General features: G+C 37.9%; 1 protein-coding gene and 1 long non-coding RNA gene across 3 annotated transcripts; one reads left to right on the top strand and one right to left on the bottom strand.

The window, feature by feature from the left end:
- Positions 1-7,062: 7,062 nt before the first annotated feature.
- Positions 7,063-7,431, top strand: LOC129728376 (uncharacterized). The gene has a single exon (XM_055686814.1). It carries the CDS (start codon positions 7,063-7,065, stop codon positions 7,429-7,431), a length of 369 nt encoding a protein of 122 aa, XP_055542789.1.
- Positions 7,432-17,208: 9,777 nt separating this feature from the next.
- Positions 17,209-19,029, bottom strand: LOC129730757 (uncharacterized). Of its 2 annotated transcripts, XR_008728921.1 has the most exons (4): positions 17,930-19,029; positions 17,736-17,864; positions 17,466-17,675; positions 17,209-17,401 (listed from the first exon to the last, which is right to left on the bottom strand). It is a non-coding gene; the product is annotated as an uncharacterized LOC129730757 (long non-coding RNA). The 2 variants fall into 2 exon arrangements; XR_008728920.1 differs by having other exon boundaries at positions 17,736-19,029.
- Positions 19,030-27,609: the final 8,580 nt, after the last annotated feature.

Consider the following 27,609-nt stretch of genomic DNA (forward strand, 5'->3'; position numbering starts at 1 on the left):
CTTGGGTTGCATGCAGTCGACCCATACGATGAGTTTGGAGGTCTTACCTGGAGTACTACCATTGAAAAACCGTTTCTGGAGCCTATCTTCTCGCATTCTTATCAAATGTGAGGTCTTGAACCGTCCTGTGATTGAAAATTTTGAAAGGTTAATCGAACTTTATTCTCAAACCCGCTTTATGACATTGTATTTCAATCACATGTCCCAAAATATTAACCCTTCTTCGAATATTCCAAATCGTGTCAACTTATCAAATACTTCGGATTCTACTGTGTTTTTCGATACATCCATGATAGAAGAAACTCGTGGAATCCCGGATCATTTACGCGTGCAGCAGATCCCTAATTTTTTTTCCAATAAATATCGAAACATCAACTGCGACAATATGTTCTACACTGACGGATCACTTCTTGATGGGTCCACTGGCTTCGGTATTTTCAATAACAATTTAACTGTCTCCCATAAGCTTGATAATCCTGCTTCTGTTTACGTCGCAGAATTGGCTGCAATTAAGTACACCCTAGGGATTATCGAAAAAATGCCCACGGACCATTATTTCATCTTTACGGACAGTCTCAGTTCCATTGAGGCTCTCCGATCGATGAAAGATGTTAAGCACTCTCCGTATTTCCTGGGGAAAATACGGGAACATCTGAGTGCTTTATCCGAAAAATCTACTCAGATTACCTTAGTGTGGGTCCCTTCTCACTGCTCGATACCGGGTAATGAGAAAGCGGACTCTTTGGCTAAGGTGGGCGCAACAAACGGTGATATTTATGAAAGACCAATTGCTTTTAATGAATTTTTCGCACTTGTACGTCAGAATACGATCATCAGTTGGCAAAATGCTTGGACCAGAGGGGAATTGGGAAGGTGGTTACATTCCATAATCCCCAAAGTATCGACGAACCCGTGGTTCAAGGGGTTGGATGTAGGTCGGAATTTCATTTGCGTGATGTCCCGGCTTATGTCCAATCACTATAGATTTGACGCGCATCTCCGTCGTGTTGGGCTCGGAGAGAGTGGTGTCTGTGCCTGTGGTGAAGGTTATCTCGACATAGAGCACGTTGTTTGGTCATGCCCTGTACACCGTGACGCCAGGTCTAAATTAATAGCTTCCCTGCAGGCCGAAGGTAGGCAGTCGGCTGTTCCTGTTCGTGATGTCTTGGCGAGCCGTGACCTATCCTACATGTCCCTTATATACGTTTTCCTGAAATCCATACACGCCCCAGTTTAGTCATATCCCCTTCCACCTACATCCAACCTAACGACAAGAACACGTTAAGACCCCGGATCCGGAAACAGCGATCAGACCCGCACGATACTCTCAAGGCCCGAGGGAGACAACCCAATATGCCAGTCCATAATATCTTGGCCCAGCAGCGGAACAAATTAAATATGCTGCTTACCTATGGCAATGAAAACCATCATACAGTAAACCAGTGCTTTTAATGCAAAATATTATAGCTTTAAGTTAGATTTAGTTTCAGCTCGTAGTCGGCAGCGAGGATGAAAAATTTGCTTTTAGTTATTAAGATACTTTAGAAAGTAAGCTACCAGATATAATTGGCGCCGTTAAACATTAATTGTATTTGTGCCGTGTCAAATAAATTATAGATGAACAAAGAAAAAAAGGAGAATTTTTGATCGTTAATTTCGCTAGGATATCTGAGTTATTAAAACTGACGGTCGATGATTGTGATGTTATCGAAGTCTTCCACAATTCTTATTAACCTAAGTTTAACCTCAAGGGACAAGCCTTGAAGCAACATCGCCGTTTATTAAACAAAAGAAGTTCTTTCAAAACTCCAATCGGTCAATTCGCTTATTTCGATGACTGAGTTCTTTTGTTGTATGGATTTTGTTTTTTATTGACTTCTACTTTGTTGCTTGATGCTTACAACGCAATTGATAGTGGTTGATAGCTGGTCTCGTGGTACGATGCTGGCCTAACAAACCAATCGGCGTAGGTTCGAGTCTCGGCTCGGGAAAGATTGTTAGTGTCAGTAGGATTGTAGCGCTTGCTAGCCTCGTATTTGTCTTGTACACCAAACAGTCAGCCGACAAGTCTGTGTATAATAAACAGGAGGTCGAGTTCCGAATTCGGAATGTAGCACCAAGGCATTGCTTTATTCTTGAATTAGAAGAAATTTGTATGCATTTTAGGACTTTGTTCAAAACTTGTGTATGGCTATAGAATTGACAGCCATATAGAATTCTTATCCGGGAACCTTGGCCAAAAACATTTGTTCCCCCTAATATTTAAGGAGCTTATACCAGTTAGCTAAATGAAAGTTTGTTTGGGCGATTTATGCATAAATTATAAATTGTATAAGAAGTTCTGCAAAACCTCAAACATATATTCTTTTGAATCAAAACAGAAAGAGTAAAATAAACTATTTAAAATGCTTTAAAAAGCTATTAAAAATAGTGAAATTACTGTCGAAGCCGAAGCGAATGTGAATCGCTCAACCGGAACTGAAAGGTGCTAGGATCAAAAATTAGTCAACTTCAATTTGCCGTATTTTATTTTTCGTGTTTGAAATAACTAAAAACCCCTTGGTGAGTGGCGAACAACTCCGACAAAATGCAGCCGTTTAATCTCACATCAAAACTACTCGAATTGCATACCCTGCACATTTATTACAATACTCATTATACTCATTAAAGTTCTCTTAAAATCAGCAGCTCGCCTAGTTCACACGCTTTTTTGGTTTGTTCCGTCCGTCGCGATTTTTTATCGTTTTGATATTGCCATTAGGCAATCGTCCCCCACCCCTAGTTTTAAAGACATGTGTGTATAGTATCATGCCTTATGCATGATTTTAACATTTGCTCTTCACTTGTGAAAATATCGTCGAAGCAAGAGAAGCAACGCATCAAAGTTTTGCCCGCGCATCGCGAAAATCGGAACTACTCGTACGCCAAGTTGGGAATTTTTGAATGTGGCCAAATCAATCGTCACCGACTTAATAAAAGTGTTTGAAGAACCCTTGTCGAATGCCTGAAAGAAAGTATCGAAATCCGAAGACCGCAAAAACGATGAAAAGAGTGTTGAAGAGTGGAAATTCCTCTATTCGACATACATTTGTTACCCCTTATTCGACCTTTTGTCGGAACTATCACTATATTCTTTTATCTAACCTAAAACTATCGTTCCTATAATAAAACGTGCCTGACTTTACTCCGTAGTATTTCTCAGGTTATCTGATCTTATCACGGTCAAATCGGTTTCTTATTAGGTTATCGGCCCAGGCCAACGCGATTTATCAGTTCGGATGTGTTTTCGCCTGCCGGAAAAGGCAAACATGTGTGAAATGGAGCAGGAAAAAGATCTGCATCGTGTACATCTCTTTGACGGGACCAACTATCCCACGTGGAAGTATCGGATGGAAGTAGTTCTGGAAGAATATGACCTACTGGATCTCATCACGACGGAAGTACGGGAACGGGAGGAGTTAGTCGTCAAGGACGAGGACAAAGCAGAGGAAAAGGTACAGAAAAGGAAGGAGCTGTAAAAGGAGAAATAGAGGGAACGCAAATGTAAATCCCTTATCGTCTCCCGGATAAGCGACAGCCAGATCGAGTACGAGCAGGGGCATGCCACTCCGAAGGCTATCTGGAATGCTCTTTCGCGTGTATTCGAACGCAAAAGTGTTGCGAAAAGAATGCACCTCAGTCGGCAGTTATAGGAGCTGAGTTACGAAGGCGGACCATTGCAACAGCATTTCCTGCGGTGCGAATCGCTTGTCCGGCAGCTGCGTGGCATTGGAGCGGTGCTGGAAGACGTCGATGTTGTGTGTGGATTGCTACTGAGTCTAGGCGATTATTATGCAACTGTTGTTGCTACGATGGAGTCACTGCCGGAAGAAACGCTTACGCTGGAATTCACGAAATGTCGGCTGCTAGATCAGGAAATTAAGAAAGTTCAGTCGATGGTGCAAGTGTTATATCGAAACGGGAGCCGGCGGCGTTTGCAAGTAGTTTCAAAAGGAAGTCCGCCGGAAAAGAGAAGAAAATAAAGTGTTTCTACTGCCCAAAGATTGGCCATAAAGCGTCAGTGTGTCCTGAAAAGAAAAAATTAAAGGGTATGTGCTTGAGTGCACAAACGTAGGCTTGACGTGGGACTATTGTGAGTGTGAATATTTAATTCTGCCATAGCCATTGTATATAACACACACCAAACGTACAAATACCAAACACAACAATCCATGAACACTTCACAAAAAAACATACACCTTTCATAAACCATTGCATACAAACTAATAGGAAAAATAATTACCTTGTTGCCTATAAAAGTATTCTGTCATGAATAAATTTACCTCGGATGAATTTTTGCACACACATACACGTTATACACACACGCTACATACACACACATACATACCCACATACACACGCTAACGCTACACACACACACACATGCACACGCTAACGCTACTCACACACATGCACACGCTAACGCTACTCACACACACACACACACACACACACACACACACACACACACACACACACCAACGCTACTCAGACACACACACTCGGTATACGACACACTATACCTACACAAATTACTATCGGCAGCATCCAAACGGCTTCCAAGTCTTCCAATGGTCCCTTCCAATGGCTTCCAAACGTCCCCAGTGCCGATCACGTCCAGTTTCGGGCTGTATTCCAACAACGATATCTGAATTAGATTACCACTGGTGGGGTCCAACTCAGATCGAAGGGAAGCCGAACTGTTCACTTTGACGGTCGACCAGGGAATGAGCGTTTCTCAACCCGAAATGTCCTTTTATAGTGTCACTCAGTGTGGGGTGGGGAACTTGGGTGATTGGGGGAAGAACCAATCACGTAGAAGCATCTCTGCTTTCTTCCTTCGTCGTTTACGTTGGGTGATGAATGCGATGCCAATTGGCTGGCATTGCTACCCAATGACTGAATGCGTGAAATCATTTCGTCTATGTTTTTGAAGTCTGCGTTAGGGAAATATACCAATCGTATGAAAAATGAATGTGGATATTCGACCTTCAAACTTTCCCGCAATTTTCACGGAGTAATAAGAAAATGGTAACTGAAATTATCATTATACAAATCTTGTATGTTTTAGCTTTCCAACGGTATATTAACTATTGAAATCGGAACAGTTGTTTGAGTGCTATTAGCATCTAAAATCTTCCATTCCGCCAACCAAAAACGTTACATGTTCAATCCAGTTTTCCCAGAAGGTACCTTAGTATAGTAAAGAAAGACGTAGTCCCACGTCAAAAGAAACCTGTAACTGCCCACTTCTCGGAACAAAGCAAGTGCGTGTGTTTTGTTAATGTCGGAAATCCTAATGCGATGAAAAAGATCCAGTGGTTCGTAGATTCGGGTGCGTCTGAACACATAGTGAACAATCGGGACCTGTTTGTGAAGCTAAAACGACTTGATCGTCCGATGACCATTGCTATTGTGAAAGATGGTGAAAGTATCGTTGCGAAATACGCGGGAACTATCGTCATGAATTCCGTTGTTGGGGAGAAGAAGATCGCGTGCGAAGTGAAAGACGTACTTTTCGTACCAGGAGCAAGGTGCAATCTATTCTCAGTAAGAAAGATTGAAGGTGCGGGAATGTCGGTGACTTTCCAAAGCGGAACGGTAAAGATGTTTAAAGGCTCGGAGGTAGTCGCGCTCGGCAAGTGTAGAAATCTACTGTATGAACTTGAGTTCTATGCGGGCGGAAAAGCGATAGATGCAAAATCGCTGTAGTCGTGTGGTGAAGTGCGTATGTGTGATGAACTCTTGCATCGCCGTTATGGCCACCTGAACCAGAAGAACCTTACGTGTCTTATTGAAACCGGCATGGTCGATGGAATGAATAAAACATCAAAGTCAAGAGATAGCGATGTTACCGTGATTTGTGAATCGTGCGTCGAAGGTAGGCAGACCCGGAAGCCTTTCGAAAGGGAACACGTCGGAAAACGGTCGACACGAATTCTAGAACTGGTGCATACAGACGTTTGCGGGCCAGTCACGAAGTATTTCGTTAGCTTCATTGATGACTGGAGTCGGTTCGTAAAAGTGTATCCCATTGCGACGAAGGATAAAGTGTTAGAGTGCTTCGAGGAGTACATTGCCATCGTGGAAGCGCAGTTCGAGTGGCGGGTTTCCCGTGTTCGCTGTGACAACGGTGGCGAGTACCGGGGTTCGCTCATGAAGTTCTGCCGCAAGAAAGGAATTCAGGTGGAGTACACAGTGCCCTACACGCCGGAGCAGAACGGGGTCAGTGAGCGCATGAACCGTACCCTCGTCGAAAAGGCTCGCTCGATGCTCGTTCTCTCCGGCGTCAGCAAGAGATTTTGGAGCGAAGCCATTGAAACTGCTGCTTATTTAACGAACCGAAGCCCGGCAAGTGCTTTGAAACAGGGCAAAACACCGTGCGAATTATGGAGTGGACTCAAACCAAATATCTCCAACTTGCGCATATTTGGGTGCACTGCTCACTGCCACATTCCAAAGGAGTACAAAAAGAAACTCGACAGCAAATCATGGAAGGGTGTTTTCGTCGGCTACGCTAAAAATGGGTATCGTATCTTTGATCCAAGAGTTAGGAAGGTGAAAATCGTCCGTAATGTTGTTTTCGATGAGAACATCGGTGGCAAGATTAGTAAAGGAGCCGTTGGTAAAGATGGGCTGCAATTGGAGAGCAATGGTTTTCCGATCTGTCGCAGCGAGTCGAATGAATCATTGAACAGTGCAAGTGCTACTGACGATGATGAAATACTAGAAGAAGAGTTAGCATCGGTGGAAGAAAAAGAAGCATCGGTGGAAGACGAGGAAGCATTGGTGGAAATGGAGGAACCATCGGTGACAGCAGTAGAACCTATTGGTGCGCAGCAGGGATCGGCGGATCGAACTCGTCGCAATCGTCAACCCCCCATCTGGCAGAAGGATTTCGACATGGACTTTGCAGGATTTGCCATGAGTGCTATCGGAATTATACAGGATTTTCCGGACACTATAAAATAAATACGAAAGCGTGATGATTGGCCAAAATGGCAAGCGGCCGTGCAAGATGAAATGAACTCGTTGAATCGCAATCAAACCTGGGTGCTAACGAAGCTGCCTGCTGGAAAGAAGCTAATCTCCTGTGAATGGGTTTTCAAAGTTAAGTCTGGTGCAAATGGAGAACCGGACCGTTATAAGGCAAGGTTAGTGGCCCGTGGGTTCACTCAGCGCTACGGGTATGACTACACCGAAACATATGCACCGGTGGCCAGGTTGAACACTTTGAGAGCAGTACTGGCAGTAGCGAATCAGGAATGGCTACTTGTGCATCAGATGGACGTGCGGAATGCCTTCCGCAGGAAATCTATATGGTCCAACCGGACAAATTTCAGTAGGGAGACGATCTGGTGTGTCGGTTTAACCGTTACATTTATGGCCTGAAGCAAGCTTCGCGGGCCTGGAATGAACGGTTTCATCATTGGATTCAGGCGCAGTGACAACGATCCGTGTCTTTACATCCGGAGTTCTGGGCTAGAGAAAATTTTTCTTGTCCTCTATGTGGACGAAATACTCGTCATCGGTCACAACCTGAAGGGAATACGAACGGTGAAATGTCTGCTATCAAAGGAATTTGAAATGGTGAATCTTGATGCGGTGAGCTGTTTCTTGGGGATGCGCATACAGCGCGACGTGGACGGAAGAGTAATGCGAATCGACCAACAGAGTTATTTAAAGGGTTTGCTGAAACGATTCGGGATGGACGACTGTAAACCACTGTCCACGGCAATTGAATGTCATCTGAAACTACGCAAAGGTGAAGAGGGTCAGCGTACTGACAAGCCCTACCGCGAACTAGTGGGTTGCTTGATATACATCACCCTCGCTAGCAGACCAGACTTGTCCGCATCCGTAAACTTGATGAGTCAGTATCAAAGCTGTCCGACGGAGGAGCACTGGATCCACCTGAAGAGGATCCTTAGGTATGTGAAAGGGACGCTAAATCTTGTGTTGGAGTTTCGTTGAGATAATCGAGAGGCTGCCCTAACGGCGTTCAGCGACGCTGATTGGGCGAATGACGTTAACGATCGACGATCTGTGACAGGGTATCTCTTCAAGATTTTTGGAAGCACGAGCGTTTGGCTTACTCGTAAACAGCCGACCGTATCGCTCTTTTCAACTGAGGCGGAGTTCGTCGCTCTGTGTACAGCTGTGTGCGAAGGAGTATGGTTGGCGCGTCTTCTAGCCGATTTGGGAATTCGTATCGATGGTCCTGTTACATACTACGAGGACAATCAGTCGTGCCTTCGCGTGGCGGAGGAGCCGCGTGACTGTAGAAGGATGGAGCGCGTCGAGGTGAAGTACTACTTCACTCGTGACTTAGTTAAGGCAAGAAACATTCGGATTGAGTATGTCCCTTCGGTCGATCAGCAGGCGGATATTCTAACGAAGGGTTTACCAACTTCTACGTTTGTTAAGCTGCGAGAGATGCTCGGATTAAGGATTGCCGGAATTGAGCAGGGATGTTGAAGAGTGGCAATTCCTCTATTCGACATACATTTGTTACCCCTTATTCGACCTTGTGTCGGAACTCCTTTTGAGCGAATGTCACTATCATTATATTCTTTTATCTAACCTAAAACTATCGTTCCTATAATAAAACGTGCTTAACTTTACTCCATAGTATTTCTCAGGTTATCTGATCTTATCACGGCCAAATCGGTTTCTTATTAAAGAGTGACCAGCAGTTTCAACCGAATTTCCAACCTTTCCATCCGAGATGTCGCAAACAAGCTGTGAAGCTTGTCTAAAACTATGAATCGAGTCAAAAAACGAGCCGGACTTGATTATAAGCAAAACAAGTCGGCCAGACAACGATGTTGATGAAGTTTGATTGCGTGGTACAGGATGTTGATGTTTACTGAAGGAAAAGCAGACTTCAAACAGCTTCCAGGGCAGGAATATAATACGGCAACTGGATGAGGAAGGTGCCGTCAACCAGGAAATGTATGTGCAGAAGTGCCTAAACCTCTGTGACCGTTCCCCAAGCAACACAGTAGTTCCCTTCTGTTTTGCCGGATTTGGCAATATGCCATTACGGAAAAAGAACATGGAGTGGTAGGCAGCGAACAACGTCCAGGTGAAGCCAATGGATATGAACCATCCCAACACACCAGAGTTCCGCCTCGATTCTGGAAATATATATTGGTTGGTGTGCGATTATTTCAGCTGTTTCCAAGAAACCGGAAATCGTCATCTGGGATGTGGAGTCAATTTTTAGCCTCTGAGCTTCAATCTGATTCCGGAAATGCTTATCACGGGAGTCACTTCATGGTGAAATCAGAGTTAAGTGAATATAGTCCTGTTACGGGACGGACATATGTGAGAAAAACGTCGTAAAGCGACATCTGCCGTGAAATCTGGGTTATTATGAGTGTCATATCACTGAAGTGAAAACAGAATAAGCGACGTTTCGCGCGGAATTATTTCACGACCATTTTGAACGGTGAAATTTCACGACGATGGGATAAGTCTTGAATATTAATTGATTTGTGATCTGATGATAAATATTGGATTTATTTTTGAGTAACGATACGAATCAGGATTTGATCCGGCCTCTAAGCGGTCAAAGTTTCAACTTTTTGGCCGATGAAAAAATGCATAGTAATTCATGAAGTATTCGATATCGGAATTTTTTTTTGATGCCAAAAGTCTTAGAAATGCAGAAAACGTCAAGATCTGGTGTAATAAAAATAAACGGAAAAATCTGGTGTTATCTAAAAAAACGGAAAAAATAGATTTTCTGGACTTGAAAACATTCTCATTTCACTTGTAGGACAATTTCTCTTCACTGTCAATCTCAGTTCACGGAGATGATTTTTGTCACCTCACTTGTGGTGAAATCGAGAAGAGGTCATAAAAAGCGAAGTGAGCGTGAGAGTGAAATATGTTTCACCATGATACCATAATAAGCAGCATTGTCTCATTCGGTTGTTTTTCGACAACTGGAATTTGCCTTCTTGAATTTCTAAATGGCATTCGGAGACAATTCTGGGCCTAAAAGTGGCATCTGGAGTCGACTTTTGGCTCCTATGCATCATCCCGATCATTTTGAGCTGTTTCCCGGAAAAACTGATTGAAATATCTGTTTAATTTCAGTCCTCCCTCCCTTTTAGAGTACGGTGGAGTGCCAAACCACCTTGAAAATTTGTGCTTGATTTGTATAGGAGCACTTCCTGCCAGCAATGATGGTGATCGGCGATAAAATCGACGATAAACATTCGATTATTTTCAGCGTGTGAGTCAACTTCGTCTCGCAGTCGGTTCTAACATTTATCGTACGATATGCCAGTCCGAGTAAACCAATTCGGAGATTCACTGAGATAATTCTTTCTCTCTCAGAGATGGAATTTCCAATAGCTCTACAAACCGATGATTCACTCTTCGCTGATAGAACCCAGTAAGAATTGTCGGGCCGATGTCGGACCAATTCGCGTCCGATTCTCCGATAGATCGGTCCAACAACGGGTGGACATTTCGCTCAACATCGGTCCGATATCGTGCTCAAATGCAACAAAAATGTCGGACCAGGGTTCATTCGCTCCTAGGGGTTCATTCGTCTTCGTGCGTCGCGGGCGAGAGGGAAGTTTAGTTGTGTTTGTTTTGAAGCAAGTCCGGTGCGGCTGGCATGCGGACTTGGTCAAAACAAACACAACCAAACTTCTCCTGCCGCAAAGAGATCACGATGGCGGGGTGTGCGATTCAATCTTCATTGTATGCGACGCAGCAACGGCGGTGTGCAGGTTGCTTTGTTTTGATTATTTTGATAGCGCGGTTTTGGATTAGAGCGCTTCATTTATTTTAGGATGGTGCATGATTAATTATTTTTATCCACTATATAAAAATGGATTTACGTAACGCAGATTTTATTGATATTATTCCCGCCGTTACTGAGGTGCACAATAAGCACCATCATTTTAAATCAAGAAAGTAAGCGGTGACATGTGCGTTTTATTGCAATAAAATATTTGTAGAGTTCGGAACAATATATTTGTGAAACATTTAGGGTTTCTTAATAATAAAAATTGTGATATCATTCACATAACGTAAAACGTGGTGGCGGGGCTGTGCGATTCAAATCTCATTGTGTGCGATGCAACAACGGCGATGTGCAGGTTGCTTTATTTTGATTATTTTGATAGCGCAGTATTGGATTAGAGCGCTTCATTTATAGGATGGTGCATGGTTAATTATGTTAATCCACTTTATAAAATGGATTTACGTAACGCAGATTTCATTGATATTATTGCACTGAGATGCACAATAAGCACCATCATTTTAAATCGTTTTAAATCAAGATGGTAAGCGGTGACACGTACGTTTTATTGCAAGGAAATATTCGTAGAGTTCGAAGCAATATATTTGTGAAACATTAAAGGTTTGTTAATAATCAAAATTGTGATATCATTAACATAACGTAAAACGTGGTGGCTGGGCTGTACGATTCAAACCTCATTGTGTGCGATGCAACAACAGCGATGTGCAGGTTGCTTTATTTTGATTATTTTGATAGCGTGATATTGGATTAGAGCGCTTCATTTATAGGGTAGTGCATGATTAATTATTTTTAGTCACTATATAAAAATGGATTTACGTAACGCAGATTTTATGGATATTGTTGCCGCCGTTTCTGAGGTGCACAATAAGCACCATCATTTTAAATCGTTTTAAATCAAGAAAGTAAGCGGTGACATGTACGTTTTATTGCAAGAAAATATTCGTAGAGGTCGAAGCAATATATTTGTGAAAAAGTTAGGGTTTTTAATACTTAAAATTGTGATATCATTCACACAACGCAAAACGTGGTGGCGGGGCTGTACGATTCAAACCTCATTGTGTGCGATGCAACAACGGCGATGTGCAGGTTGCTTTATTTTGATTATTTTGATAGCACAGTATTGAATTAGAGGGCTTCATTCATACGATGATTCATGATTAATTATTTTTATCTATTATATTAAAATGGAATTCCGTAACGCAGACTTTATTGATATTATTCCCGCCATTCCTGAGGTGCAATGGTAATGGTAATTATTTTGATTCGTTCATTATCATTAAAGTTAGCTGTGACATGTACGTTTTATTGCAAGAAAATATTTGTAGAGTTCGAAGCAATATATTTGTAAAACATTTAAAAATTGTGAAATCATTCACATAATGTGAAACTAGGTGGCGGGGCTGTGCGAATCAAACCTCGTTGTGTGCGATGCAACAACGGCGATGTGCAGGTTGCTTTGTTTTGATTATTTTGATAGCGCAGTATCGGATTAGAGTGCTTCATTTATAGGATGGTTCTTGATGGATGTGTATAGGATGGTTGCTTTGTTTTGATTATTTTGATAGCGCAGTATCGGATTAGAGTGCTTCATTTATAGGATGGTTCATGATTAATTATTTTCATCCACTATATAAAGATGGATTTACGTAACGCAGATTTTTTTTAAAATAATTCCCGCAGTTTTTGAGGTGCAAAATAATTACCATCATTTTAAATCGTTCTAAATCAAGAAAGTAAGCAGTTACATGTACGTTTTATTGCAAGAAAACATTCGTAGAGTTCGAAGCAATATATTTGTGAAACATTTAGGGTTTTGCTATTATGAAAACTGTGATTTCATTCACATAATGTAAAACGTGGCGACGGGGCTGTGCGATTTATACATAGTGGCGTGACGCAGCAGCGGCGGTGTACACTTGTACAGGTAGCTTTGTTTTGATTATTTTGATAGCGCAGTACTGAATTAGAGCGCCTCATTTATACGATGATTCATGATTAATTTTTTTTATCTACTATATTGAAATGAAAAGACGTAACGCAGTTCTTATTGATATTATTTCCGTCGTTTCTGAGGTGCACAATAATTACAATCATTTTAAATCGTTTTTAGTCATATAAGTAAGCAGAGACATGTACGTTTTGTTGCAAGAAAAACTTTGTAGAGTTCGAAGCAATAAATTTGCAAAACATTTAAGGTTTCTCAATAATAAAAATAGATATAAGATGGTCCAAGATATAAGATGGTCCAAGATTAATTATTTTTATCTACTATATAAAAATAGAATTACGTAACGCAGATCTTATTGATACTGTTACCGCCAAGGTACACAATAAGCACCATGATTTGACCATGATGATTGTGGTCCCCGTGGCCCTGTGGTTAGCGATGTCGGTCGGCTAGCTCTCCCACATGGTTGTGATATCGGGTTCGATTCCCGATCGAGTCGAGGAACTTTTCGAGCTGGAAATTTTCTCGACTCAGCACTGGGCCACGGTGTATCATTGTACTTATCTTTTGGCAAAATGTGCCAAAAACAGTTACGATTTATTAATAATAAAAAAGTTGATATCATTTAAACATAATTTAAACCTGACTTTTTTTTTCGTTCAACCTTCAACGTTCACCCTATAATTCGAAATTCAAAGCGATGGCACGTGGTCTTTTATATTGATATTCAGACTAGACATTTGAGGAGAAATAATAGGTGTTTGATTACTAAAGTTATAATTCACAAGACTTCGAAAAATATAACAAACCATGACTTTTCATGCTTGATTTACCTCTAAATCAAAATCTGAAGCGGTGATGTGTTGTTTTTTTCTCTATAATAAAATGTTTGATATTGTTTCGGATCGACATGTGTGGGAAAGTTATGGTATTTTCTTTACTAAAAACTGAGCGTATCATGCAAAATCATGTCTTTTTATGCTCAATTTAAATCAAAGTTCATTGAGATGATATTTTTTTTTTTCTATATTAAAATGTTCGGAAAGATATTTGAGGAGAAATATGTTTCACGCATTTTTCACGTAGTTTCGCGATTAATCATTTTTAATGCTCAATCTACCTCTAAATCAAAATTCAAAGCAATATGTGATTTTTTTTTCAACTAAATGTTTGTTGATGTTTAGGAAAGACATTTGAGAAGAAACAACAGGTATCTGATTAATAAAAATTGAGATATTATTCACTACATAAAACATTCATAATGATGATATTCAATGGAATTTGAGAATATCTGACAAATGAAGAAAATATGGAAATATATTGCAAATAACTTAATCTGATAAATAAAAAATGAGATATTATTCATAGAACTACGTAGACATGTAAAATTATGAATGTTGGTAGCCCCAAAATTGATAAACATTAATCACATCAATACGTTTGATTCAAATCTGCATGCGAAGTGATGTTTTTGAATATCCATATTTTAAGCATCGATCAGTTTTTTTCCGCGTTTTTGCGTGGATTTTCGAATTTATGTGTTTTTTCACGCTAAATGGTGCACTAGATGCGACATTATGCGCATTATGCATAAGGTAAAAAATCTAATGTCGCAAGTCATTGTTTTTGATTATCTGCTGGAACGGTATAATATACGACAAATAAATGTGTGCCGCCAATGTCAGACACAGGAAGCTATTTTATCAAATACGTAACTACAAACATTGTAGCCATCGTGATTGATCTTGCAGATTATTAGTCCTAAACTTAAGAATAATAAAAAAACAACCCTAAATGGTCATCCTATATCAACTCCAGCTGCCATATTTAATTTTGTGATGGTAATTTCCGGTTTCTGGCGAACATCCCAAAGTGGTCAAATACAATCCAATCTTAGTATTCTCAGAAACAGGATGATACCCAAAGGCCAGAAATCATTCCCAATAGCAATTTCGAATTCCAAGATGACCACGCTGGTGTCAGGAATATAGCCTAAACTCGTATTTGGCCAATAATTTCAATACTTTCAAAAGTGGATCCCCTGTTACAGTTCATTAGTTTCTAGTTTTTTTTTCTTACCAGCTTTGGGTCGTCACTTGGGTCTCCAGTAAAAAACTCAATCGGGCGAACTTTCAACCCACCTATACCGTTGGTCACTGAGCGAAATTCACAAAACGTATACTATGGAGCGGAAATAAGTCAAAAGGACTCACAATTGATTTAACAAAGAACAGCTTGAAAATTACGAGACCATACAATTTTTTTATTAAAATTGCCTTAAGCGGGAAGGAAGAGTTAGTAAGAATTTAATTCACTTGCGTATATCTTTTCACGTTTAAACGCCCGTCGGGCACTCCGCTTGCAGGGGGGAGGAGGGGGTAGAGGCTGGTTGGGTGGTTGCTTTACTGCCTTAGAGATGCGGTGGTTTCGCTTGCCGGATCCGGTCTTCTGGCCAGCTATGCGTTGTAGTATCGGACAAGGCGGCCTCGGTCACAAGGGTAGCACCGGCTTGTTGGTCGATGGACAATCGGCTGGTGGGTAACCCGGAGGGTGTCACTGTTGCACTATGGATGATTCAACTGGCTTTCAACGCCACGCCAAAACTAGCGTACAAAATGGCCTTCCAATTTGGCCACAAAGGGTCACACTTAAGGCGTTATTCCGCCAAAACCTCGAAACTGGATCTTCAACGCGCGACTTTACTTCTCCAGGTTATAATGAAGGTTATAATTCTGCATATTTGCTATCCGACCTTTTAATTTACAACCAGTCCGCTTTCCATCGTAGACCCTCCCTGCCGCGTAGCGCACCGCCCCGTTGTTTGTAACCGACGACTCGAAACGTCTAGAAACTTACCGTTTAGCTTGGCCAGGGTTTTATTTATCATTATTTAATTTTTTTAGAACAATTTGATAATTTAAACTAATCTACAACTGGTTTTCACTTAAATTTAAATTTCATATACATGCAAAATACAACAAAATTGTTAAAATAAATAATTAATATGAACTAACAATCAAAATAATTTATTTATAACAAATAAGCAAAATGGCACCAAACGAGGTTATTAAACAAAAATTAAACAAAACTCATACATAACAATGTAGTATGTATTTGCGTAATTTTTGCATAGACATTTTTGACACATGTAAACATTATACGTATAAACAAACAACAGGCATCGAAAAAACAAATTGTGAACCTGGAACTGCGGTTTGTTAACACTAAAAAAATTACAAAATAAATAGAAGTAAAGATCAAGCTGGCTCAGTGGCCAACGGATTATTTTATTGTGACCGTCAAAGAGTTTGGTAACACTCCAGACGTCATTTTGAAGGCGACTTGCAGTTTCTGTAGAGCAGCCTTAATCGCAAAATAAAATTGTATACCAGTGTTTCTGAAGTGAATGGTGCTAATGCGGCAGAGAAATATAAAAAAAAATTAAATTTGAATTTTGAATCTATCCCGAGCATCGCCGGGAACGTTCAACTATTTATTGATTTTGATATGATTGATTGTATTCAATGAATCGGTTTCGAACTACCGCGAGTGTATTAGAAGTAATTGATTGTTCGGAAAATTTAAACAGTTTACATTGTTTGCCTTTTTTATTTTAGGATAATTGCAAAGTGTGTATCAATATCACAAAGTTGCATGTTTTTGAGTTCAGGAACAAAGAGAATAAATATAATTTTCATTTTTTATTCTTTCTTCAGTTAATCAGGGTGTACAATTTTTCTTGAAACGGCACAGAAATTTTATAGTTTTATATTCAATTTTTAAATAAATTTGAAATTTCAAATTCGATCTTAACCGTTTTGTCTGCAAAGCCTACAACTATTCACTGGGCTTGCGTGTTTGGAGTGTGTAACTGCATAAATCTAGTTTATATATAAAAAAATCCGCTTTGTTTCAATCGTGTAGGTCATTCGCATATCCAGGTGCGACAGCCGAAGTGGTGAGGTGTCTCTAATTATTAATACAGCGCTATTTCGAACGTATTCACACCAAGCCGCTGTGCAATGTCCGGGACAGTGCCGTGTTGTCGCCGTGAAAATGAAAAAATATCGTTGCCGACGATATTTTCTGCGTCCCGGAGAGTGCATGGCAGCAACTTGCGATGATGTGACTATGTGGCAGTGAAATATTTTCGTTTTTTTTTGCATTCGCGCCACAGCTTGGACACTGCCCGAAAGCAGTGAGAATAGCGCTTAACTCTGTTATTGTAATTCGCATATAACTTTATATAAACAACCCATAGGTGAATAGGTATGACAAGAGTGAATAGATAAAGGGGACTGAAGCAAGAAAATCCAAACGGACCGTCAAACGCTGACGGTACACGAGCAAAGTGAATAAACTTTACTACCACGCTAGACTTGTTAGCAAGGGTATTGTAATCACTAAAAAAAAGTTTACAATAATTTGAGTTTTTATTCTTTTTGTTTATTTTGATCATTCTATCATTTAAAAGAGCGTACAATAGATTGATTTGAATTTTATTCTGTTTGTTCATTTAATTGAATCATTTCCTGGTAACAACAGGATATGTGTATGAACGCAGCGTTCCAATTGTGTAGACTTGCTTGCCCGATCGATGTCGCAATCGCTGAATTTTTCGTATCAGTCTAGGAAGTAAAATTAAGGAAAAAATAAACAATTGTTCTCATTACGGAAACTTTGAAATTTTACCAAGGTTCTCCCGCTGGAGCAATTTTACCTATCCGTTTCAATATTTCTGAGCCTTCCAGTTGATCATTGGATCATGTTGTAATAGTTGTTCCTAGAGTTTCCACGAAACTGCTTGGAGGCAACAGTTCGGCAGCAGTCCCAGCAGCAGTAGTAATAGTCCCAGCAGCAACAGTGGTCCCAACAGCAGCAGTAGTCCAGCAACAGCAGTTTCTGGATTAGGATTTACTCTGGTCAAATTAAAAAAAAACACACACACAAAGTAAGACAAACCTTCTTCATGTTCTCGTGCTGGTATGTTTCACTCAAGTTCGGCATTGGAAGCTTCAAGCGCACCCGGTATAGACCTCAGCTTCCTGTGACTACGGCCGCGTACAGATTCCGCTCGTAATTAACATGAAGCTACTCAAAATGACAAAAAAAATACATTTTATTCATCACTTGCAATTATTTTCTTGTTTACTTACATTGCAAAGTCGGGTGTCTCCGGTAGTAAAATAGTCTGCTGGAAGACAGTGAAAGTCAATTCACAGCTTTGCAAGAATCCGTGTGATTCCTTGGAAACTGCAGCGTATCGCCAAAGTGTTTATCTCCAAACGAAGTGCATTGTGAAGAAGTGACCATTGTATCGTCGGATAACGACACAACTCAAAATTTTGAATATTTATTGTCGTAAACTATCATCTCACAAAGCATCTAGCAAAGCTGTGTCCATTTTGCTCCACTAACCAATACAGAAGCTTATGGGACCACATTTCCCATGTTTTTCCCGAAACAAGTAGGTTGGCTGATCGTACTCACCTGTCTCATTGTTTTTCATTGGACCCTAGGAATGAATGCAAGATTTTTCTAAAACTTTTTAACTAAAATCGTGCGCCCTTTGGGTCAGTTTTATTGATGATAGGAAATTATTTTCGTTAAGAGAAAGTCACACAAAGGTATAATAGAATTTAGAGTAAAGGAAAGGTAATTGATGGGGGAGCCTGAGAATAAACCCATGGTTAATTCTTATTGATATCGACTGACAAAGCAGACTCTGTAACCTTGCGGCCACGCAGCTTCCGTCTTAAAAGGTTATGCACTTGTGCTCGCGATAAAAAAATATTTTTGTTGGTGAAGACAAACGAAATATTTAAAAAAAGTTAATGCACATTTATTCACGCATATCATGTGAAATTTTCAAAAAAAAAAAAAAAACACTACAGTCATTGTACCAAAACATAATTTTTCCAACGTCTCTCGCGGTGAGCATGTTACAGAAAGAACTTCTTATCAGAAACACAAAAACAAAACATAAAACAAAAAAAAAACGAACAAATCCTGTAAGTTGTACCTTTGCGCTGTACATGAATGGTGGGTTTTGCATGCTTTTTTTCAGAAATGGTGATCGTTTTACTAAAAAGTTTCGTTATTTAAGTGAAAATTTTCGGTAGGAAAAAATGTAGCTTTAAATTGAAATTCCTTCATTCCCGAGCATGCTATTATTGTTATGAACAAGCCTGTCTAAAATTCAGGCTGATCGAGTTAATGGTTCTTGACGCGCTTGCTATAGTTGTCAAAGTGTATCTATTGCTCAGACGTTTATGATTTTTTGAGAAAAGATACTTTAGTCGAAAAAATGCGAATATTTTTATTGCTTTATCTAAAGGTACATATTAGGGTGGGGAAAAATGATCGATCTTCCAAGTTTGTTTGGTTTCTTTTGGGGCTCCAAACAACCCTAAACTTACATGTAGTCGATTGGTTTTGTCTCCGCTTGGCGCATTGCATTTCAAATTTGTATGAAAATTTGTATTGGAAACCCAACTTTTTTGCATTTACCTTTCTAGAGAGCTCAATAATACTCTAATAATGCACTACATGATGTTAAAGTATAGTATTTTAGATGCCTAAAGCAGGTATTAGACGAAGCAAATATTTGCTATTTTTGGTACGATTTTTATTTGCACAAAATAAAATCTGTATTGAAAAATAGCAAATATTTGCTTCGTCTAATACCTGCTTAACAACTTTGCAAAAGACACTGAAGAGCTAGGATGTCTCTAAAAAGAGCTATAGCTGTTCAAAGTTGAATATGGCGATTTAAATGCAGAAAATCTTGTTTTCTGCCAACATTACCAATGTACCGGCGTCAGTAGGATTCCCATCAGAAGTAACCTATCGTCACGAGTTTGCACACTTAGCAAAACAAATTTAGGTCAATATTCTAGGCGTAGAAAGAATCTACAACGTGTTTCAAAGGATACTTCTGATGGAAATCTGACTGACGCCGGTACAATGGCAGTGTTAGCAGAAAACATGGTTTGCAACATAAATTTCTACATACTCAACTTTGAACAGCTCTAGTATTTTTTGGGACACCCTAGCTCTTTAGTGTCTTCGGCCAAGTTGTTAGGCATCAAAAAACCTACCATTTGAAGTCATGAAACCTATCGTTTGAGCCATTTTGAGCTCTTTAGATTGGAAAATGCATAAAAGTTGGTTTTTCCATACAAATCTCCATATAAATTTGAAATGCAAAGCGCCAAGCAGAGACAAAATCAATCGACTTCCGATAAATTTAGGATTGTTTGGGGCCCCAAATAGAACAAAACAAACTTGGTTCTGGCTTTCTGCTATCAAGTTTCGTTTTTTCCATATATCGATGCCCCACCCTAGTACATATCCTTCCATAAAATACAATAAGTATTTCGATTGTTTCAAATAACACAAGTGTATAAATACCGATGAATTTAGAATTGTTAAAAGCCATATGGTGAGCGCATACTTTACTTTCACTGATAAGTGGCTGTATCTGTTTTGACAATGCAAAAAGCGATAATTCACATAATTATTTTATATAATTTAATTATTATATTTGCCCAGTGGAAGTTACTTCGATGTACCCAAACATTGAGCAATTTCGGATAGGTATTATGTAACATTGGTTTACCAACAATAAAAAGTAAAAAGAGTAAAAAGTTTTGAAGCACTGTTTTCAGACACTCTGTCTTTTGAAAGATTTCAAATTAATTTTGAAACGATGTAAAACGAGCTTACCATTGCACAGTGGTTCAATAAGGCAAAAAGTGGAACTTAATTCCATAGCGCCTTTCATCTTCATCCTAGCTTAAAAGTGTCTTCGGAACAATTATTTGTATGAATGACCATAATCGCAAATTGTCAAAAAGTATGAAAAAGTTACTACACTAAAAATAAAAAAATTAACTTTTTTGTGTTAAGAGATAAAAGAATAGTTTATTCAGAAAAGTTGTAGAAAATTTAAGAATATGAAACTTTGTTGAACAAATGAAAAACCTATCTTTTTTCGGTACAAAGTTATAAAGTGTATTACATGGAACTTACTTAAAACTTAGTTTTTTGTACTTAACTTTTGTTAGTTGCATTTTACACGAAAGTGTTGTTCATAGGAATTGTTAGGACACATATAACACACATTTTTGTCAAAGACCGTATATCTCCAGGACTTTTCCTTATAAAGTTATATCATAATTTACCTTATTTATTCGATAATTTCAACAACGTATAGGTTAAAAAGGGGCAAGTGGAATCATGATGTCAATACTTTTCCTTAAGGTTAAGCTGAAGTACTATAAACTCCTCTAGGTTCCATTTGTCCCAATTCACCTATATAAGAGTACGGCTTAACACAAAAAATACTAACTTTCTTGTGTTAAGAGAAAGAGGAATGATTTATTCGGCAAAGTTTTATAACGTGAAAAAATATCAAACTTTGCTGAACAAATGAAAAGCCTATCTTCATTAGGTACAGAGTTACAGAGTATATTCTATAAAAGTTACTTAAAAGTTAATTTTTTGCACTTAACTTTTGTTAGTTACATTTAACAAGAAAACGTAATTATAGAGAAGCATTTGGACATACAAAACACACGTTTTTGTTGAAGGCCACACATCTCCGGAACTTATCCTTACAAAGTTGTAGCACATTTCAGCATATTTTTTCGATAACTTTAACAACGTATAGAATAAAGATCAATCCACCTAGGGTTGGGACGGATGGAACTAATAACAGTTTTGAGCACTCGAGCTAAACTTCGAGAAAAAGTATTGACATCATGATTCTGAATGCCCCTTTTCACTTTATACGTTCTTAAAGATATCGAAAAAATAAGTTAAAACATACTATAACTTTGCAAGGAAAAGTCCTGGAGATGTGTGGCCTTCAGGTGTGTTTTGTATGTCCAAATGCTTCTCTAGAATAACGTTTTCTTGTAAAATGTAACTAACAAAAGTTAAGTGCAAAAAATTAACTTTTGAGTAACTTTTACAGAAAATTCTCTGTAACTTTGTATTGAAAATAAGATAGGATTTTCATTTGTTCATCAAAGTTTAATATTTTTGAATTTTCTACAATTTTGCTGAATAAACTATTCTTCTATCTCTTATTTTTTCTATTTTTAGTATAGAAAACTTTTCATTTTTTTGACAATTTGCGATTATGCGGGTCATTTATGCAAACAATTGTTCCGAAGACACTTTCAAGCCAGGATGAAGGTGAGAGGCGCTATGGAATTAAGTTCCACTTTTTGCCTTATTGGACCATTGTGCATTGGGGTCAGTTCCAACAAAATACTCTCAATCAGAACTTGGACATGCAAAACGTATTGAAAACAATACTGATTACGAATTTCTTCAAGTTTAAAAATTGTTTTCTGCAAGCTATTAGAATTTTTTTAAAGGAAAACATTCCATCACATGGCGAATTCCTGATTTTCACGTGGAATGGTTCGCTTTCCATGAATGTAACCGATTGAACTGAACTCTATCATTATTAATGGTAAAATCGTGTGTGATACTTCAAACAACAGTGTGGCCACCCGCTGTTTATTGAAGTATTATATACGATTTTACAATTAATAATCATAGAATTCAGTTTTCTTCACAACTCTGTTAGTTAAGGGGTTATATACCTTTTTGGTTTGCTAAAACCCGAAAAAAATTTTATTGCATTATCTTCAAATACAACATCTTGAGAACATTTTCATAAAGATCTGAGCAATAGGAAGAAAGTTAGAGCGATTTGCAGCGCGCCTCGCCACGGCCGCATAAGCTAAACTTGTAACTTTATACGCGTTTTTATCTCGGAATGATGTTTCTCAAAAAATGACTTTGCCGTAATCCTGATTGCGGGAAAGCTACTGAACCGATTTCCTTAATTTTTTTTTTAATTTTCGTTATTGAATTTGCCGGTCCTTGAACGATCGCTTTTTGAAACAAACAGTTACATTTTCTGCAAAAAAAATTAATGCGCTCAAAACGTGCATTTTTTGGGATAAACGTTCCCGTTTGCCCTGAAAAAAAAAAAAAATACTCATAAAAGCGATCGTTCAAGGACCCGGCACACTTCTAAACTAATGAAATAATATGAGTTTTTTAATTTCGGTTGACCCCATGAATCTCTATCAGGATCACCGCAAGCCACTGCAAAAAAATAGTGTTTCGGGGAAATGGCCATTACTCCAGTAATAATTGGTATATCTCAAAATAAAACGTATTTTGTTGTTGTTGATAAACTGTACTTTCAGAAAAATACCACTTTGATACAATGAAAATGGTGCTATGCACTTAAAAATAAATTCAAACTTCCCACATTTTTCTCGACCAAAAAGGTATATAACCCCTTAAGGCATTTTTAACATTCGCGAAATTGTGAAGGGTATGGGACTACTTCAGCAGCGGTTTTCTTCGTTTGGTTTTTATATAGCATTCTAATTCAAAACCTGCCGTAGAGAGACCTGTATCGATGTGACGCAATTCCTTTTTTTCTATTTCGTGTTCATCATTTTTACTGGGTTTTATTAACATATTTTGATGTGCGTAAAAGGATAATCATACGTCGAAATGACTCCCGACTTAAAATAATTGAAAATGTATGTGGGCAATATTACAGAAAGCGAGCAGTCAAAATGACGCAGACTATCTTTCTAGGACGCAACTTTGAATGACAATTTGCGAGTAATTTTTTTTCTAACATTCATACTTTGCAACAAAGAAACGGGCAACCGATTAAATCGACCATGTTTTAAAAATAAGTTAAAGAATAATCAGAAACTAAATAGAGTGCTCTACTAGTGATTAAAAATATTTTAACAGTCAACACGGTTTATTTGATTGAGTGTCTTTGGCAAAGTTATAGTTGTAGATAATTATGTTGTCTTTCGAAAAAAATAACTGTGAAAAAAAAATTACAAAATAAATTGTTGGTTCTGTTTTTCAAACCAGTAGAATTTTTTTTTTAATTTCTACATGATCGGACAGTCCGCAATATTTAGGGAATCTTTTTCATTTAAAAAAAAAGCAGATTATTTATGAAATGAGCTGTTTTACATAATTAATTTTTGATTGTTAAATTTAAATATTTATATATTTAATATGTTTAAAACAAAAAATTTTTTCCAGAGAATATTTTTTTGGAAAGACAAAACTATTATCAACAACTCTACCGAAGACGTCACACCGATCAAACAAACTGTTTCATCTCTAAAATATTTATAATCATCAATGCCTTTTCAATATAACATTTTTCAATAGCTTTTCAAAAAAGAGTCGTGTTTCAAAAAATTGAATCAATAGCACAAAATTACGTCTTCTGCCCAAAGAAACGTCTATGCAAAGTTTGAAACTTCCAGAAGAGTATTCTACGCTTGCACAAAAGAGTTTCCTAAACACTTCCGTTTTCATTTTCAAAAAACAACAAACATTTAATTTTTTTTGAAAAATTTGGTAAAATCGACTGAAATAAAAACGCGTTTCTGTTATGTAATAGCCCTAAAAACAAAATTGAGTCCAATCGGTTGTTAAAATTTTGCTTCAAGAAGACCGCTTTTAAAAATTTTAATATCCGTAAGTTGCTTGTCGTGCGAGGGAAACGTAGCTTCCAAAAAACGCGTAAGTTTCAAAATCCGCGAGAAAATACCGAGTAAATTCTGAAATCCACGTGAAAAAATTTTACTTGTTTGAATTTTTTAATCATGTTTAAAAATTAAAAAGCAATGTTATTTCCATCTGCGAATGAACATGAATATCAGAAAAATTACCAAAAACCATTTAAAACTTATCGCGTAAAAAACGACTCTTCTGAGAAATTCGGTTGAAAAACACGTAAATTTCAAAATTCGTGGTACATTTTACAAGTACAGTAAATTTTTTTTTACACGATTCTACGTACCGTGCAAAAAAACCGCGTTATTTGGAAAAACGACGTAAAAAAATCGTGTAAAAAACCTGTAAAAAACAGCCTACTATAGTCTGTTACCGTTACTGTTACTCATTGTAACAATTTTACGCGAGGACGAAAAATCGTGCAAAAAAAACCGCGTTATTTGAGAAACGACGTAAAAAATAGTCGCGTTATTTGGAAAATCGTCGTAAAAAAACGTGTAGAATAAAACCGCTTATAAAAAAAAACCGTTTAAAACAAAACCGTGTAAAAAAAGACTTCACTGTATTTAGAAGATTTTCCATTTCTTACCAGTCCGTATCCGCCGTGTAAAAAGCGATTTTGCTGATTAAAAAAATGGAACTAATCGGATTAGCACACTGAAAGTAATTTTAAATGTTTCTTATTTTAAACTAATCTAATATTTTTGGAGAATTTAAAATGGCGAAAAACATCATAGTAAATTCGGGACCTGAATTTAGTGGAAAAGATGAACAAAACATATAATTTTTCCCATAAATTTGGCTACAGTGTGAAAAGCTAATCTGTTAAAGCTTATCAAACATATCTGTTCTTCTTATATTTATTTGGATCAGCATTAACACAGGCTTTTTGCTCAAAATAAATTGTGTTTTTATTCGGGTCTTTAATGAAATTTTTAAATTTAAATTTTTAAATTTAAATATTTTTTTTTCAATATTGATTATATTGTAGGTAAAAAGACAAAATATGTAATATTAATTTAAAAAACTATGCGCTAATAAGCAAGCAAGTCTGTTGCCAATTGCCGTTTTTCTGCTATTGTGTAAAACTAATATTGAAAAGCTTGAAACACTCGATACTCGCTAGATCAATTCAAAAGTAAAAAATAATCAAGTTTTAAACCGTCTCTCGTAACCACGTTTATGAGATGCGGCAAAGTCAATGGTACGGAAGCACGCCTCATGCTTGGAAACTTCTGTGTACAAATATGCTGTTGGGGTAAAAGTTTTCAATATTACAGAAAAAAAATTTGATTTACACAAAAAACTGGACCAAAAAATTTCCAGTTTAGTCGATCAAGTCTATGTTTCGTGAAGCTTTAATGATTAAGGGCATCCCTTTTGAGAATCATGAATCATCATTTTATTCTACAACGAAGTTTTGCAAAATTACAACGATTTATGCAAGTTTTCATTTCTTACAAAGTGCACTGGTTTTAGTACATGCGCTCTTTAATATTTCAAAGCAAATTAATTTTTTTTTAGTTATACAGCAAATTATAAATTTCGCAACATGTTAATACATATATTTACTTTTCCAGCTAAATATAATGTGTTTACAAAAACGCATTTGCCATTGATTTATAATCAATGTTTTGAAACAAAATTTAATAACAGTTCCCTTAACAGTGGCTAAGAAACAATGTGTCAGTCTAATTTTGGCAAAAAAGATACCTAAAGAAGTGCAGTTAAATTCCACAACAAAACTTTTTTGCATTGTTTCAATTCGATCAACCCGTTTCTAGCAAGCATAGAAGACTTTATAATTTATTTTTACTAAACGCTTGCAAAAAAACTGACAATTTTCGTCCTACACATTGAACAATTAAAAGCATTTTTTATTGACTCCACAAGCGGTTTGAAAAAAAAAACAACCAAAACGGCCGGACATTCATATTATCCTTGTGGTTCGAACTGGTTTTTTGTTTGTTTGTTTTTTTTTTTTTTTTTTTGCTGAAACACTGACCTGGCAAGTGCAATGGCACTTATTAAAGATGCAGAAGAGTAATCACCAACACCAAACACCAAAACAACACACTTGCTGGTTACCAACCAGCATTCGTTTTTCATCTAGCGCGGATCAATTCCGTTTTAAATTGGCTAGATTTTCCACTTCACTTAAGAATGACATCCACCGCACTTAACTTTCTTGGGCTTTACGTTTTTATTCACATGAAAATAATAAATTTCACACTGCTGCACTGCCCATTCCAGTAAACATATCACCGAAAACAACACCCACCATTATTAATTGGAAGCTGCATAAACACTTTCGACACTTTTTAACCCGCCGCGACAGTATTTTCTTACTTTAAACACGCGAAAACAAATTTTTAACGCGACACGAAATAATTAAACTTCAATCACAACTCGATTGAAAATAAAAATATGTTTGCGCTACGTTTGCTTTCGATGAGAATAAACAAGAGTTCAATACACACACCAATACAATAAATCGTGCATCTGTTTGCGCGACGTTGCTATCGGTGAGAATAAGGTCTGCGCCAAAGCGAGAAAGACAGAAAAAAACCGAAAGAATATGCCCGCGGCGCCAAAAGAGAAAGACGAAAAAACAGAAATAGAGCGTCCAGCGCACACACCAATACGAGAGATCGTGTATTTCGAGCGAATTTCGTTCAACCCGCATGAATTTTGAGAGAGATGGGTCCGATGGTCCGAATCGCGTTCCATGAAATTCTGACTGGGAATCCAAGTGTCAAAACAAAAGAGAAGAATCGCGAGACGATAATTATCGGTAAAAAGAAGCGATTGCGATCGCTTGAACAATTATCCCCCTTTCTTTCTGAGTCGCAAGTGTTGACAGTAAAATAAGTTTTTCATCGTTTAACAAAATGTTGCTTACTGTTGTTACTGTCAACTCAATGTTCCTTTGTTCGTCGGTTTTATTTGCATCAAAGGTTTATTCGCTGATGTATGTTGGCCGATATCGAAGTTTTCTTTTAAACAAGCAAAAACCTGCACACATTTTGGAAAAAAAAATCCGCATATATTAATAGTTTCTAAAAAAGTTTGCAAGCTATGCAAAAAGTAACAACAAATATTTGCCATTTGAAAAAACAAAATCGGCAACGGACTCTGAAAATTTGCATTTCACAGTCAATTCTGTAAATCTGGTATCCCTGTTTCGTGCTGCCTTTTAGTTGGTCTAACGCTTGCAGTTTTTTCCCTCTCTGAGTTTTCGGTT

Source organism: Wyeomyia smithii, chromosome 3 (assembly GCF_029784165.1).
Source record: "Wyeomyia smithii strain HCP4-BCI-WySm-NY-G18 chromosome 3, ASM2978416v1, whole genome shotgun sequence".
NCBI classification, from domain to species: Eukaryota; Metazoa; Arthropoda; class Insecta; order Diptera; family Culicidae; genus Wyeomyia; species Wyeomyia smithii.